Source organism: Topomyia yanbarensis, chromosome 1 (genome assembly GCF_030247195.1).
Source record: "Topomyia yanbarensis strain Yona2022 chromosome 1, ASM3024719v1, whole genome shotgun sequence".
In the NCBI taxonomy this organism is placed as follows: domain Eukaryota; kingdom Metazoa; phylum Arthropoda; class Insecta; order Diptera; family Culicidae; genus Topomyia; species Topomyia yanbarensis.
Window position 1 is genome coordinate 197142695 of NC_080670.1, and position 14923 is coordinate 197157617.

At 44.4% G+C, this 14923-nt stretch overlaps 1 protein-coding gene and 1 long non-coding RNA gene across 2 annotated transcripts; both read left to right on the forward strand.

The window, feature by feature from the left end:
• Positions 1–2644: 2644 nt before the first annotated feature.
• On the forward strand, positions 2645–6322 carry LOC131686849 (uncharacterized). The gene is made up of 3 exons (XR_009305186.1): positions 2645–5123; positions 5186–6156; positions 6224–6322. It is a non-coding gene; the product is annotated as an uncharacterized LOC131686849 (long non-coding RNA).
• An 874-nt stretch (positions 6323–7196) lies between these two features.
• Positions 7197–8634, forward strand: LOC131686840 (uncharacterized). The gene has a single exon (XM_058970837.1). It carries the CDS (start codon positions 7367–7369, stop codon positions 7757–7759), a length of 393 nt encoding a protein of 130 aa, XP_058826820.1. The 5' UTR covers positions 7197–7366; the 3' UTR covers positions 7760–8634.
• Positions 8635–14923: the final 6289 nt, after the last annotated feature.

Here is a 14923-nt window from a genome sequence, read left to right on the forward strand (position 1 = left end):
AGATAAGTTGTGTAAGTTTTGGAACGTTTTTTTCTTTTCTTGTACTGCATGGAATTAGTCAATGTCTCGAGTTTTTTCGAGAATATGTTCAGCGGTATTGTACTAATTTTTGGAGAATGTAGGACATGCATCAATAACGAAAAAAACTGTGTTTTGAAAAACCTTCCGAAAACTACTCAAAAAAGTAAAAAAATTCAGCCAATCTCGGTCAGAGCCGTCAATATGGGGCACCACCCGAACATTAAAGGGATAAATGTTTTAAATATAATAAATGTTTTTATTCGTATAAAGCTGTTTACAACTCCTCGAAGGCCTGTACAATAGCGATAAGGCAATATTTGTGAGGTGAGCACTACAGGTGGATTGCGATTGAATTAGTTTGTGTCATTACGTGCTACTAGCAAAGGCCATTTTTCTATTTATGAATAGAATTTTACAACATTCGAAAAAGGTAAATCGTGATTGATTTCCGCTAATTTCATGCAGCTAGCCGCAAATCTTAAACAGAAAGATGTGGGGTTTTAGTCGAGCTCTGCTATTCAACCTTGTCGGATGCCCTTTTTTGGAGAGGTTGCATAATACTACACACACACACACGCACACACCCACACACACACACACACACACACACACACACACACACACACACACACACACACAGAGAAGACGATTGTTAGGACAAGGCCACCTCCGTGGACTGACTGCATTATTTAGTTAGTTCAGCTCCATGCTAATGATCGGGACCGATTGGAACAAATATCTCATAACATTTTCTTTAGCTAACAACATCAACATCAGCGCTATCAAATCAGTCAAAAGAAATAAAATTTGAAAATGTTTTCCTTCCACAACTATCATTTCTATTTCCGTTGGGTGGAAAGCAGCATACACACGGAAACCCCGATATTAAAAAAATCCTGTCGAAGCTCGTTCGTGATTGGTTCTCGTTGATTTCATGCATCGAGTCGCAAATCTTGAACAGAAAGATTAGTGATTTTAGTCGTAAGCTGCTATCCCAACTCATACAATTGGACGTAGTTTTTTAGTGACTACATATCAATAAGAAGAGGGGATAGACGATTAATAGGAAACGGCCCCACTTCCACGGCACGTCGATCGATCCCGATAATGTCGATATCGTCCGCAAAGCCCAGGAGCGTATGCGATCGTGTGATGATGGTACCGCTCCTCTGCACACCAGCACTCCTAATCGCTCCCTCTAGTGCTATGTTGAACAATAGATTCGACAGTGCATCACAGACCATTCATTCCCTTTTTTTGCGCTCGGCCTTTTTCGCTCCAACTAACCAATCACTAGTTAGCCGTGCCCGTCGTCTCTTGCTCGGTTCGCCAGATTACCTGCAGCCTACAGGCAATCTGGGTGGTAGCAGCCGAGACTGCGTTCCACTTCTCCACCGATTGACACATCCGCTGAATAAGGGTATCAGGGGTTGTGTCCCAGCCACAGACGTCAAGCATTGCTCTTCTTTCGACGTCGAACCGAGGACATACGAACAGTATGTGTTTGGCAGTTTCGTCTACACCTGGGCAGTCCGGGCAGGCTGGGACCTCCGCGTGCCCGAACCTGTGGAGGTACTGTCGGAAACAGCCATGGCCTGACAGGAATTGTGTCAGGTGGAAGTGAACTTCCCCATGGGGTCTTCCCACCCAGCTCGATATGCTGGGTATCAGCCGGTGGGTCCACCTACCTTTCGAGGAGTTGTCCCACTCACGCTGCCATCTGGCGACCGAGGTCACCCTGGTGCGCTCGCGGGCTCCACTATTTCCACATAGCTCGAAACACTCCTCATCTTCCCGAATGACCAGCCCGACTGGCATCATGCTCGCTATCACGCAGGATGCATCGTGTGATACCGTGCGGTAGGCAGATATCACTGAGGCACATCACGCGGTAGGTGCTCTCCAGTTTCTGTAGGTAACTGGTTACCCTCAGTGCTCTTGACATGACGGGCCGCCGTACCTGAGGATAGATACGGCAACGCCTGCCAGTAACCTACGTCTACTGGCGCACACCTTTGAGCTGTTGGACATCATCCTCGATAGAGCCGCAACAGCAGTCGACGCTCTCTTGCATGTATAGTCGACATGGCTGCCGAAGGTCAACTTGTCATCTATAATGACTCCGAGAGACTTCAGACTTCGCTGTGAAGTGATCGCGACTTCTCCCACATGGATAACTGCATGTTGTGCCGACTTGCGGTTGTTGACGATAACTACCTGCGTCTTATGATGAGCGAGCTCCAGGCCTCTCGCGCTCATCCATTCCTCCATCGTGTTGTACCTCAGGGATTGACTCCCCGTAGACCTCCAAGGTTACGTCGTCAGCAAAGCCGACGATCTTGACCCCAGGAGGGAACTTCAGTCTCAGAACCCCGTCATACATGAGGTTCCATAGCACCGGGCCTAGGATCGAGCCCTGTGGGACTCCGGCGGTAATCGGAACCCCTTTCTGACCGGCATCGATCTCGTATAGCAGTACGCGGTTCTGGAAGTAACTTTCCAGGATCCGGTACAGACCCACCGGCTGGCTAAGACGGTGTAACGAGAGCGCGATGGCATCCCAGCTTGCGCTGTTGAATGCGTTCTTCACGTCAAGTGTCACTAACGCACAGTATCGAATGTCTCGCCTTTTTCGTTGGATCGCTATCTCGGCAGTATTTATCACTGAGTTGAGAGCATCCACTGTGGACTTACCCTTCCGAAAGCCAAATTGGTTGCTTGACAGGCCGTCCGTACCTTTCGCGTACGGGTTAGCCTGTTGAGGATAATCCTCTCAAGCAGTTTGCCAGTCGTGTCGATCAGGCAGATTGGTCTGTACGCCGATGGGTCGCCTGGCCGCTTCCCGGGCTTCGGCAACATCACCAATTTCGACCTTTTCCATCTATCGGGGAAACGGCATTCGTCAAGGCATCTCTGCATAGCTAGCCTGAACATGTTCGGGTTCGCTATGATCGCAGCCTTGAGAGCGTTGTTTGGAACTCCATCCGGCCCTGGAGCTTTGTTCATTGCTAGGGATTTAGCCACTGCGAGTAGTTATTCATTCGTCACTGGAGCCACCATTTCGGCCGTACCCGCACTGTCTCGTAGTGCAGGTGGCCAGGGGCTTGTGGCTCGAGACGGGAAGAGTACTTCGATAATCGTCGCCAACCGGTCCGGAGACCGTTCTGGGGGTGAAGAGCCCCCTTTGGTCTTGGCCATCACGATCCTGTAGGCGTCACCCCACGGATTCGCGTTGGCACTCTCACACAGGTTGTCGAAACACGCTCTCTTGCTGCTTTTAATGGCTTTGTTAAGGGCCAATTTCGCAGCTCGAAATACTTCACGGCGGTTCTCTCTTGCATCCTCGGTGCGAGCTCCTTGCGTCCTCGGTGCGAGCTCTTTGCATCCTACGTCTAGCTCGGAGACACGCTGATCGTAGAGCTGCAATCTCGGCACTCCACCAGTATACCGGGCATCGGCCGTTTCTTGGCAGGGGTTTTCTCGGCATAGTGGCGTCGCACGCGCGTGATAGAACAGCTACCAGCGCATCCCCGCTTAGACTGTCGGTGTTGGCCTCCAGTCCCAGGGCCGCGGTGAAAGCTTCGCTGTCGAAGTGATTGGACTTCCATCCGCGTACCTGACAGGGATCTCCCGCTCTCGGATGCTGCGCACCATAGTTGATCCTAAAGCGGATTGCTAAGCGATCGCTATGGGTGTAGCCTTCGTCTACCCTCCATTCCATGCCTGGAACCAGACTCGGGCTGGCAAATGTTACGTCAATCCACGCCTCTATCCCGTTTCAGATACCTAATGTGACATCCCCAGGTACCTTTAGAGTCGAACCAGACCCCGAGATATTTAAATGTGAAGACCTGAAGTTCTGGTACCTTTGGTGGAGTCGTAGTTTTGCGTTGCTTTGGTGCTTACAATAATAAATCAGTGCGTACCTGGAAATAGCACTCACCCTGACTTATTTTATAACTTATCCTCACTTATTTTATAAATCAGATAAGTTTAGTCTTGGCACTAAGTTAGTGTCGGATTCTGATGAGATAAAGCTGAAACACAAATTCAATAACTAATTCTGGCACAAAACCGAAGCAAACATCTCCTAGTTTTAGGAATTTCAGACCAAATAAGGGCTTCCGGGAATACCGAGAATCTTATGTGATATTTCAACTTAAATTGATACAGGATTGGTTGGGCCTAGAAAAACTCATAGTAAGAGAACTGCGGGGAGAAAAACAGCATTTTTGGTAACGTATGCCCCGGCATTGTATGGCAACACGTCCAATGTTATAAGGATAGGCAATGTTCGATTGGATTCGTTTTTTGACAGCTAAACGCGAATCCAATTGATCCAAAATGGAGTCTCCGCAGTTCTCTTTCTAGAGTTTTTCTAGGCCCAACCAATCCTGTATTGTGAGCTGAGAAAAAATTGTGATGAAATCATCGAGTTAAAGATGTATATATTTTTGTAAACTGATTTGTACAAAGCTATTTTTTCCTCCGTGGTCAGGTTTAGGCGAGTTTTTCTAGTTGGGCCTAGATTTAAGACCGGCAAGTTTGTTGTATAGCGAAGTTCCTCCCGGCGTCGGGGAGACTTCAATTCTTACAAATGCCTTTGATGTAAATTGTGATTGAAGGAGGCTTCAGAATGCTACCATACGGCACTTTTAGCAGTTCGATTCGCATTCCCTTATCTTCATTGTACCCGTTTACATTTTAAGTACTGGTGTAACAGCAATAATTTAATTTATCACTTGAGCGAGAAAAATCAGCAACATTCGATTCAACAGTTGAAAATTTTATTTTTAAAGAAAGGTTTTCGATATCCATTTCAACAAAGTAACTATATCTGACTTCACCACATGGGAAAGCAGATTCGCTTTCAAACTCCCCTACTCGCCGCTGTCCTTGAGTTGTGCCAAAGCAAAAAAAAAGGAAAATCATGCGAAGAAGAAACCAACGACCAACGCGACCAGACCAATTGCGCATTAGATAGGTAGGTTGTAGGCAAGTTTGTGAAATTTATGCGCTAACTTGTTGGGAGTTGCTTTTTCCCATGAATTTCCAAGCAGATGTGCGCCACACGATAAGTTTCCCCCTCTGCACTGAGTAAAGTAAGTAATGCAACAAGAAACGGCTTTTCGAAGATGATAATTATCCCCTTTTCTCTATCAAGAAAACGGTAACGGCGACGGACGGAGTGTTGTTTGCTGCAGTTTCTCGAACATATCGGAGTTTGCGCATGTACACAACTGTTGGATCGTTTTCTCGTTCTTCTTCTTTGTTGTGCAGCACCCATCACCCTTCGTCAGCTGATTGCAGCAAATCTAGCTGGGGCTGTGAAAGTACACACTTTTGACTGGTAAAATGTGTACAATAGGGATACATTTTCAAATGGTCCATTTTGATTCTGAACCGAAATTTCTAATTTCGACTGCGATTCCTAATTTGATAGTTTCAAATAAAACGGGAACATTCTTTTTACGATTGTCGCTTATTTTGATACTGATGACTATCACCGCAAGCCGCGCCGTGTGTTTGTATTAGTGCCACGAGGAATCGAGCTCACGTACACATGCTCAGCTTCGCTACCCTTCTAATGCGACTGTGTCCGTCCAGGTGGGGTAGTCACGTACGTGTGTGTGTGTGTGTGTTCGTGATGGATTTGTTCCGATTTGAAAGTATTTTTTTTTGTTCAAGGCATGCTTTTGTTCGAACCCCCCAAATGAGTAGGCCTTGATATGGTTCAAAGACGACTGAATTCCAAATGTTTCCATGTTATTTTCATTATTCATGTCTGTTGGCATTTGGATGATTGCAATCGTTTAACCGGAGAGAACTTGAATAAAAGCGACGATCTGTACGGCTTTCAAGTGTAACGTACTTGCTCAATGCTAAACGTTTTCGATGGGGAACATGACTTGTCATGAGGATTTCTGTACTCATGTAAGGGGTTTCCCGTACGATATGAAATCTAATTAGTTGCGGCTTATAATTGCCTTTAACTAGGAAATTTTCCATTCGATCGTCATCGGTTTTATTTTGCATAACAAGCGTATATTGGACTAACGAAAACGTCTGTCTGTTGTGTTGGTATCTGATATCGAAAAATCGGCTCGATCTATCCACATGAAAAACTGTTATGATGTAATTTGAATCGACTTCTTAATTTGCAAGAAACTATTCATTATCTTTGGCAAAACTGCGTTTCAAGATTGAAGCATCGAAACTGGAACTTCAAGCGCCAACTGTACAAATTACGCCATCGGAAAATAAGTGTCTTCTTCGGATTGTTTTATCAGAGTCCATTGACTTATTTGACGTCTAGGACACCAACACAGTTGCAATGTGTATAGACAACATACATATAACGCTATGTTTTCAATTCGCCATCTGATTTAACCTCATTTTGCAAAAAAACTACCCGATTTAACCTCAATCTCGCACTAACACAACTCAACATAGATTAGTCAATATACCAGGAAAAAAAACTAGGTGGTACGTGAATTTTTCCCTTGACGACGTAGCAGCTGTAGTGGTGACACATTCCCCCCCCCCCCCCCCCGTTTGCACCGAATTGCGTATTTCGGACCGACCTGATGCGTTCGAACAATCTAGAACTGGATTTCGTGGGAACATTTCGGTACGAAATTTGGGGTTCGAATTTTTTGCAAACATTTGGAAAACTATTATGCATCTTACATTATGAAACGTTTTCAAACGACGACAACTAGGAACCGTTTTTTTTTGCGGAAATCAGCACGAGAAAAAGATGAAGTTCCCTTGTTTTATCAGAGGGGAATCAGAAACACTCACACACATCACGGCGGTGACGAATATCGCATGTGCTCGGCAAAGCGCAGGTAACTATGATGGGGTAGGTATATAGGCCGCGCTGTGTGTGAGTGTGTGTGCTCGCGCTGACTCTCGACTGCAGTCGAAGGCTAGCTGCGTAGCTCGGTCACCTCGGTTTGATCAGAAAGGTTTTCGCAGTCGTTGAGAGTGGTACTGTTTTTTAGAGTCTCTGGCAAAGTAAAGTGTAGTAAAAAAAAAAGATTTTTATAAGTTCCATATAAGGAGTGCACAGTTGTTTTTTTATGATTTAAGTGGAAGCTAGTTTTTCGTTCCTGACAACGTTTCTATTTCGGTTCGAACACTGCAGTGCACGAGTTCTAAAGCAGGTGTGTAGTGTTGCGGTTACGTCAGCCCCACAGCTAGCTGGACAATCCTAGATCCTCGAATGCCAAGACTATTTGATGCGAAAAAAGCGAGAAGTAGAGCGTAGCTTTCTGTTCTGGAGGTATTTTGAGAGATAACCAAAAAAAAGTAATATAAAAAAGTTAGTCAGAAAAAAAAAATGGTTGCTACCAAGCACCGAATTGCGTCTCGATTCGAAAAGTCAAACAATCTAGACGATTGGATCCGTAAGATCAAGAACAAGAAATTCATGGTTAAGCGTGAAACTCGCGGACAGGACTTGCGAGTGCTGGCCATGCTCACGGAAGCACTTTCTCACGCCGAAGAATGCCAACGGCGTGAGAAAATTCGCAAGCAGGAAGATAGAGCCATTAAGTGGGCCCGGATCCGTTCCCGACTCGCGGAACCGCCGCGTATGTACTGTGACCTGGAGGAGGAGGAAGAGGACGAAAAATCGTGTAAAGCGTCCGACGCCATCTGGAGTGAAGATTTTAACGGAATCAATACTTTCATAACGGAACTGAGCAGTATCAAGACCCCCATTAGTCGATAGATATAGTTGTTGAACGGGGGTTTTTTTCCACGTAATTTTCCATCAAACAAAATGTACTTGATAGGGAACATTCTCCTGATCTCATCAATGAGAATGCAATCACTAGAACTCGCTGGGCGTCACTTCGCTGCGACGTAGTTTGATACGTTCGAACCACCGATAATAAGAGTTGTGGAAACATTTCTTATAATCGGTCGCCATTTTGAAAACTGAAAATTTTCATCATGTTCGATCATGCTCTCTTACACACGCGCTCTCACGAATACACCGATGCAGCCGCCGTGAGTGGTGTGGGCCCAGGAAGAATGCGCGCTTGGCATCAATGCCAACCGCGGCTATATTTGAACTGGGCAACCTGTCGTGGCTATCGCTTCGCTGTATGTGTGCGTGTTAGCGTGCGTCGCTTTCAGCGGGGAATCTTGCTCGCTCATTTGTGCACTTTCCCTTCTCGACATAGACGAATGTCGATGACGGCGACGACGAACGGGGTTTCGAGTGCAATGTTTCCCAATCGCCTTGGGTTCTCCCCACCCGTCGTCAGCCATATTTACCTTAAGCGGTCGAAAATCGAGTACGCGCGTAGCGACGCGACGCCACAGTGAGAGAGAGGGGGCAAACAAAAGCCTTTGTTTGAAAGTAGTTTTTTTCCTTCTTTTGGAGGAAAATTCCACCAATGCAATCGAAGACACGAGAGTTGCGAAGGCTGAGAAAAAATTGTGATGAAATCATCGAGTTAAAGATGTATATATTTTTGTAAACTGATTTGTACAAAGCTTTTTATTCCTCCGTGGTCAGGTTTAGGCGATGATTAGTCCGCCTCCGTTTTTTTCAAGAACACGACAGAAAAAGAAACAGTAGGCCTCGACACACGAGAGCGGTTAGGGTGTGTATCACGCGATTCCAAATCATTGTAAGACAATTTCGGTAGAGGATCTCTAGGCTTAGGACAGCTTTATTTATCTACACTGAAATTATGTACTATAAGAACAGATATATTAAAAAAATGCGAAGAAAATCCAAAAAAACTCAACCATTACAAAACAAACAAACCTACTGTAAGCAGTGTCATTTAATCAAGTTTTTCATTTCCAGTACCAAATGAGACAGTGATGCACCTTTCCGACCATCCGACCAAACGGAGCTAGCTCTCAATCGGCTTGGATGTCGTCTGGAAACAAACCTAATTTCAATTTTGGTTCGTAGTGTGTCACTTTTTTATTATTATTTTTATCTCTAACTCCTTAGTATTTTGTTTTAATAATTAGGCTTGGAATGCGTACTGTTTTAGATGCCTATATATACATTTCTGATTCATATTGAATCGCGAGTAGTTTATTTTTTTTCCAAGATCTAAAGAGTCTAGTATTCCTATACACATACGTATATTTTTTGTGTTTCGTCCATTTTATCTGTATTTTAGTTTTTTTGTTGTTGGAATCCGAAACAAGAGACGAGAAAATTTTGTGTAAATAAAAAATTAACTTGTTGCGTAAAACTTTAAACACTTCCTGTTTTATCATTTACTTAGCACGTAAGAGCGAGAGAGTGACTAATTGGTGATGTGTATCTATTTACAGCTTTCAGATAGAACGATTCGTTCTGAAGGGGGCGCGTAGCTAGAGAAAATGTCACCAAATCGTGTATCACATTCCTTTGCTGTGAGAAATCAGGCCGATCGATTGGTGCGGCGATCAGTCGCGGGTCGTCCGAGCGAAAGAGGGAGAGATAGAAAGAAAGCGAAATACTGAGGAAACCCGCCACGCCACAGGGGCCACAAGGCGCTGGTGGTGGTAGAATGATCGCGGTAGCGATTCGTCAGTGCGTTCCGAGGTTCCCCCCAGCCGGCCGAGTATACGAAAGCGGGGTTGAAAACGAGGGGCCTTCCACTGCTGCTGCTCGCGTTGAGCTAGTGTTTTCCGATGCCGAGTTGTGACTTAGTGCTACTGACTGCCCAGCAAGGAGGACTCCACCTTCCGACTTCTCTGGAAGCAGAGCAGAGGTTAACGTCACACCAACACGGATCCACAAGCGAACCTAGTTACAGGACGAACATACCCGTCGATGAAACTGGCAGCAAGCGGCGACAGCGTCAAGGCAACGAGTGAGAACTTCGGGTAACCTGCTAGCGAGCACCAGGGGGTTCATAGAGAGAGAGAGAAAAAGGCAGTGATTTAAAAAGAATCCATTTGTGTAGTGAGTACGTAACAGCATACGTGCTGTACTTTGTTTTTTTTCTTTCTGTGGTATCCAAGGCGGCATCGGTTCGAAACCGGCCGCCGGACCATTTTACTTAACCTGATCTTGTATTTTCCATGAATTCACGATAAAAAAAATGGCCAAGCTAGAAGGCCTCGTAAATAGGAGAGTGAAACATAGCAAAGCATCAGCCAAGTGCAGTTTATTTTTTTCCAACCAGAAGCTTATGTAAGCACTGCAGCACCTCGCAGACGGCATACATCTTCGGTGGTTTCGGTGTTAACTCAATTGCAGTTGTTTCCAACACAAAAAAAAAACTTTTGTTAGTGGAGAAAATAGTGGCACAGAGAGAAAAGAGAAATGAGGTCACTTTCGGAGAGGGAAAGGAAAACCCCTAGAAGCAAACCAGCCAGCAATGGTCAAGAAATTACGTGTAGCGGTAAATAGCGCTGATTTTTTCATTTTCCAACCAGAGCTTTTACAAATTTGCAGCAGCGAGCGAATAGGCCGAAAAGAGAATGAGGGAATAACTTTCAATGGCTTCCTCTAGTCCCCCTCCCCACCTTCTAACCAAGTCAGTGTAGTGAAGCTAGTGAAGCTGAACGTGTCTAGACGTGTGCGCTGTGCTCAGCTAAGCCTACGACACAGGAAGAGAAATTTACTTTCATTTCGCAGCAAAAAGATTTATAAAAAGGCATCGCCCTGGGAAAGCAACCGTTCGAGGTAAAGTGATATCGTTTATCAGTTCAACGCACGTTTGTGTTTCTATTGCAGAGAAAAAGTGAAAAAAAAATTGACAGGAGTAGCAATCTGACAGAGGCAGGCAGCTAGAGCTAGAGTCATTGTTTACAATAGTTTTACAACAGAAGGCTATGATCAAATTGCAGTAGACATCCGGGTGGTATGCTAAATCCATCGTAGTTTTTTTTTCAGTCTAGGGACGCGTAATCGTCCAAACTTCCAAAGAAACAGTCCGTTCTGATTATTTGCAGCTCGTACGACGTGAGATTTCGTCGGGACCGACTGCCCTAGAGTCGAGTTTTTCTACTTTCCAATTTCAACCGGTTAGGCAAAACGCATCACGACCCATTTCCCGGATTGTGCAACTATACTAAACGACGGTAAACAAAACCCAAACAAATCCCGAAACCACGAATTTTCGTCTTTACAGAATGACCTTGACGCACGGTCCGGCTTTGGCAAGTAAGCCGAGTTTCTATGTTGATTATTTGTTTTTATTTTCATCCGCTACCGCTGGGAAGACTCCCCCCAACCGACGGATGCACTAGCCAGCTAGAAGGATTCCTAGACCCTAGAACTAGCAACTGGTAAAATCAACTGTGGCCATAGCCTGCAAAAACAGTCTGTCTCGTCTTTACAGCAGGATGCCGCCCGACTTCTTCTGGACCGGCACGCGGCCTTCTCCGGGGAGCGTGCCGAGTTTCTATGTTTATTTTTTGCTTATTTCTTCAATTGGGAACCGATACCGCCCCGATGACCGGTGAGACGCGCGAGAATCCGACAACGGCACCTCCGAATTAGTACCGGATCGGTAAACTTTGACAGATATCTACCCCCCACAACCCGAGTTTTCGTCTTTACAGCATTCCCCGAACGGTCCGGCTTCGCGAAACACGGAACGGAAGCCGAGTTTCTTTGTCTCTTGTTTTGTATTGTTTTTCCAACTTTCCGCGCACACACACATACTGGGCAACCGGAAGTGAATGTTTGGGAATCCATACCAGCCAAGAAGCAATAATGACCGAGAGATTTAGGTACCCCTGCCCGCGTCCATTCGGAGCTAGAGATCCGCAGTGATCATCAGCCTGTTAATCCGGTCCGGCTCTCATAACTAGCCGAGTTTCTGTGTTTTTTCTTTTGTTTTCATTCCTGACTATCGAATCCAAACCTTTAACTCATCAGATACGGAGAAGGAAAAATACTGACCCGACGAATAAGAAAAAAAAAACAAAATAAACGTTCTAGTAGACACAGTGAAAAAGTATTCAGCGAGACAACAAGAACAACAGTAGCAGTAGGCGGTAAACTCGATCATCATTTCCATGCAACCAGAACCCGTTCTTTTTTGCAGTTGACAGATAACATTTTGACCCACTTTAAAGAGGTTTTTTTCGCACTCTATGGGATCATCTATCATACGAGACCTGGCCTGGGGAAGAGAGGCTCAATTTTTCGTCGAAAAGCGACCGTAAGCGATTTGAATTTTTTCCCGAAACAACTAGAATTTTATTTGCAGAGAGCTTAGAAGGCTACCGATTTGATTGATCGTAAACATTATGCGGAGAAACATCGAAACAACGACTTGAAATTGAATATTTTGCCAATCATCAACAGTCCCAAAATTGAACGTAAGCCAAATGCATTTTTCCAAAGCAAATAGAATTTTCGTATTTACAGCCAAGCCAGTATACTAAAGTAAATGAAAAGCAAAGTGAATATTTCGAATTGAAGTTTGAGTGTCAAGTTGCCGACGGATTTTTGACATCCGACATCAGTACCCATTACCCTATCAGATATATCGCTACATTGCAAGCAAAACAGGAACCCGCTGCGGTAAACCACTGTTCAAATTCAACCCCCTCGACAACCAGAGTTTTAGTCTTTTGCAGCTATAAATTGAATGCATAAATATGCGTGTCCGAGCGGAAGCGAGCGAATGATAATAATAATGTGACGTCCAGCAATCAACCAATTTGTCGCCGTCGAAAATTAACTGACCGACACACACACAGAAGTAGTAGGCTCTGCCCGGTGGATTATTTATTAATTTTTTGGTATTAACAGTGAGGTTATGCGATTGGTGCGTGTGCGTTAGGCCTTTTCGCGGTGTGCATCCCCCCATCCCCCTTTGCATCAGGGTTTTTGAGAGCGTGTGCTAGATACATCGCCGCAAGCAGTGCCAAACAGGGAAAGTGAGACAGAAAGCATGTGGTGGTAGCTATGCTAATTTTTCTACTTTATTTACCAACCGGAAAAAGATCTAGTTTTTTTTTTTGGCTCCAAATCTAATCAGTAGTTGCGTTTCTATTTATATACATATATACTATTATTGTTAGTAGTTTTTTTTGTGTTTGAGCCCGGTCGCTTCTGCGGGCGGCCGGGCCTGTTTACAATAACCTCTTGTCTCTCTTTTCACAGAGTTGTTTACCTTCCAATGCATTAGAATTTACTGGTTTTGCTTAGGATTTCGATGGCTGTGATTTTACTTTTTACATAAGAAACAGAAAATGGAATACACGTCTAATCTAAAGCAGTGTTTTGGGCTTCAAATGTAACTTACACATTTATCATTCCTGACCTGTTGTTGTATTATTTGAGTTCATCATCAATAGTTGCTTTGTGTTTAAGCACTTAATGTGGAAGAATTGTAATCGCCTCGAATGGAGGGGTGTAGAAGTTTTCTAACGTGTACACAATTAGCACCTAAGAGTGACTTTGTTATGATATTATACCTTTGCACCAACTAACCAACTGGCAGTTGTATTCTAATATGCTTAAGCAGAAGTGCGAAATCTTTTAACGGCACGAGAGAAGAATGCTTTTCAAGCGAAAATCGAAAGCAAGTAGCGTTGTTTGTTTATTTATCTGTTCGAGAGCAAAGTTTTGTGAAAGTTTTATGTTTTAATTTGAGGCCAAAAAGCTCGGTCTTCGATGAGGATCGTAGCGCGAAAAAAGCAGTGGGCCATTGTTAGAAGAAAAAGAAGAAAAAGAAATCGAAAGTAAGAAAGTGCGACGGAATACGAGCAAATTTCGCTCGGTGCTACGCTTAGCACCCAGCATTGATGTATGTGTTTGATGGAATTTGCAACCCGTCGCGTGACTGCTCGCTCGATGCTCCAGTGGACATCCAGCGTGAAGAGTATGTCACTGCCTACTGTGAGATGAAAATGTTATACGCAGCCACTCACGTAATGAGTTTACTAATGTGCCAGAAGAAAAAAAAATCGGCTTTTGTAATGTTTTGATGCATTTTAAGTATGAAGTTGTTTCTTTATTCTTACACTAGTGTTTGTGGTAACACTTAGCTGGAAGTTTTTAGTTATATTGGATTAATTAATTTTGTGAAATATGGTGTATATGTTGGTTCGTGAGAGCCGGAAAAAGTGAATGTTTTTTTCCTCTTAGTAAGAAGTTCTATGATGCATTGTGATGTGATTTTAAATTAATTCCCATATCATGCTATGATAATTTTTGTAATGCTTTCATGTTGATTATGAAATTGTTATGTGATTAAGTCGAATTGTATAGTGAAAGGCGAAATTATGCCGAGGTGTTATACCATGCCAGAGTTATTGTATTTCACTTATATACCCAATTGTTAAACAATTCATTTCCTGTGAAGCTTGAAATTGTAACAAAACCATAACATCTATCTAATGTATTGTATTGGCAATGTACATCCTATCTATACTCAGTGTAAATTCCTACTATGAATAATGTAATAGTGGCCGCCAGTTTGAGCATGTGTTTAATGACGCAAGTAGAGCGCACCCAACGTAGAACCCCGCATCAGCAAAACTACGGGAAAGGGAAGTCGATGACGTAGTATTCGCCCGTGCGTGTGTTTATATTCAACTCACCAGCACACCTGCACACCACCGCATCCATCGCTTTCTACTGATCTGGCTGCGCCAGTTATTCGCCAAATTTCTATCGCCACTCGCAAGTGGGCACTCATCACGCCGTTATCATCACCGCAACCACCACTCTCTTTCATCCCAACCCCCCCGTCCCCGTCACTGAACGATTTCCGCTTTGACACGGCGGCGGAGGATCCGATCATCATCGCAGGAAGCCCTAATGCACGTACCTTCGCTGTTTCCACGCTGAAGTGAACCATTTTGAAGTCACCACCGCCACCAATGCACCGATAAATCCGGTAAACCCCTCTACCCGCCCCCTCGTTCAGCTAACCGTGTGGAAGCGCGCGTTTTTTATTTTTCTTTC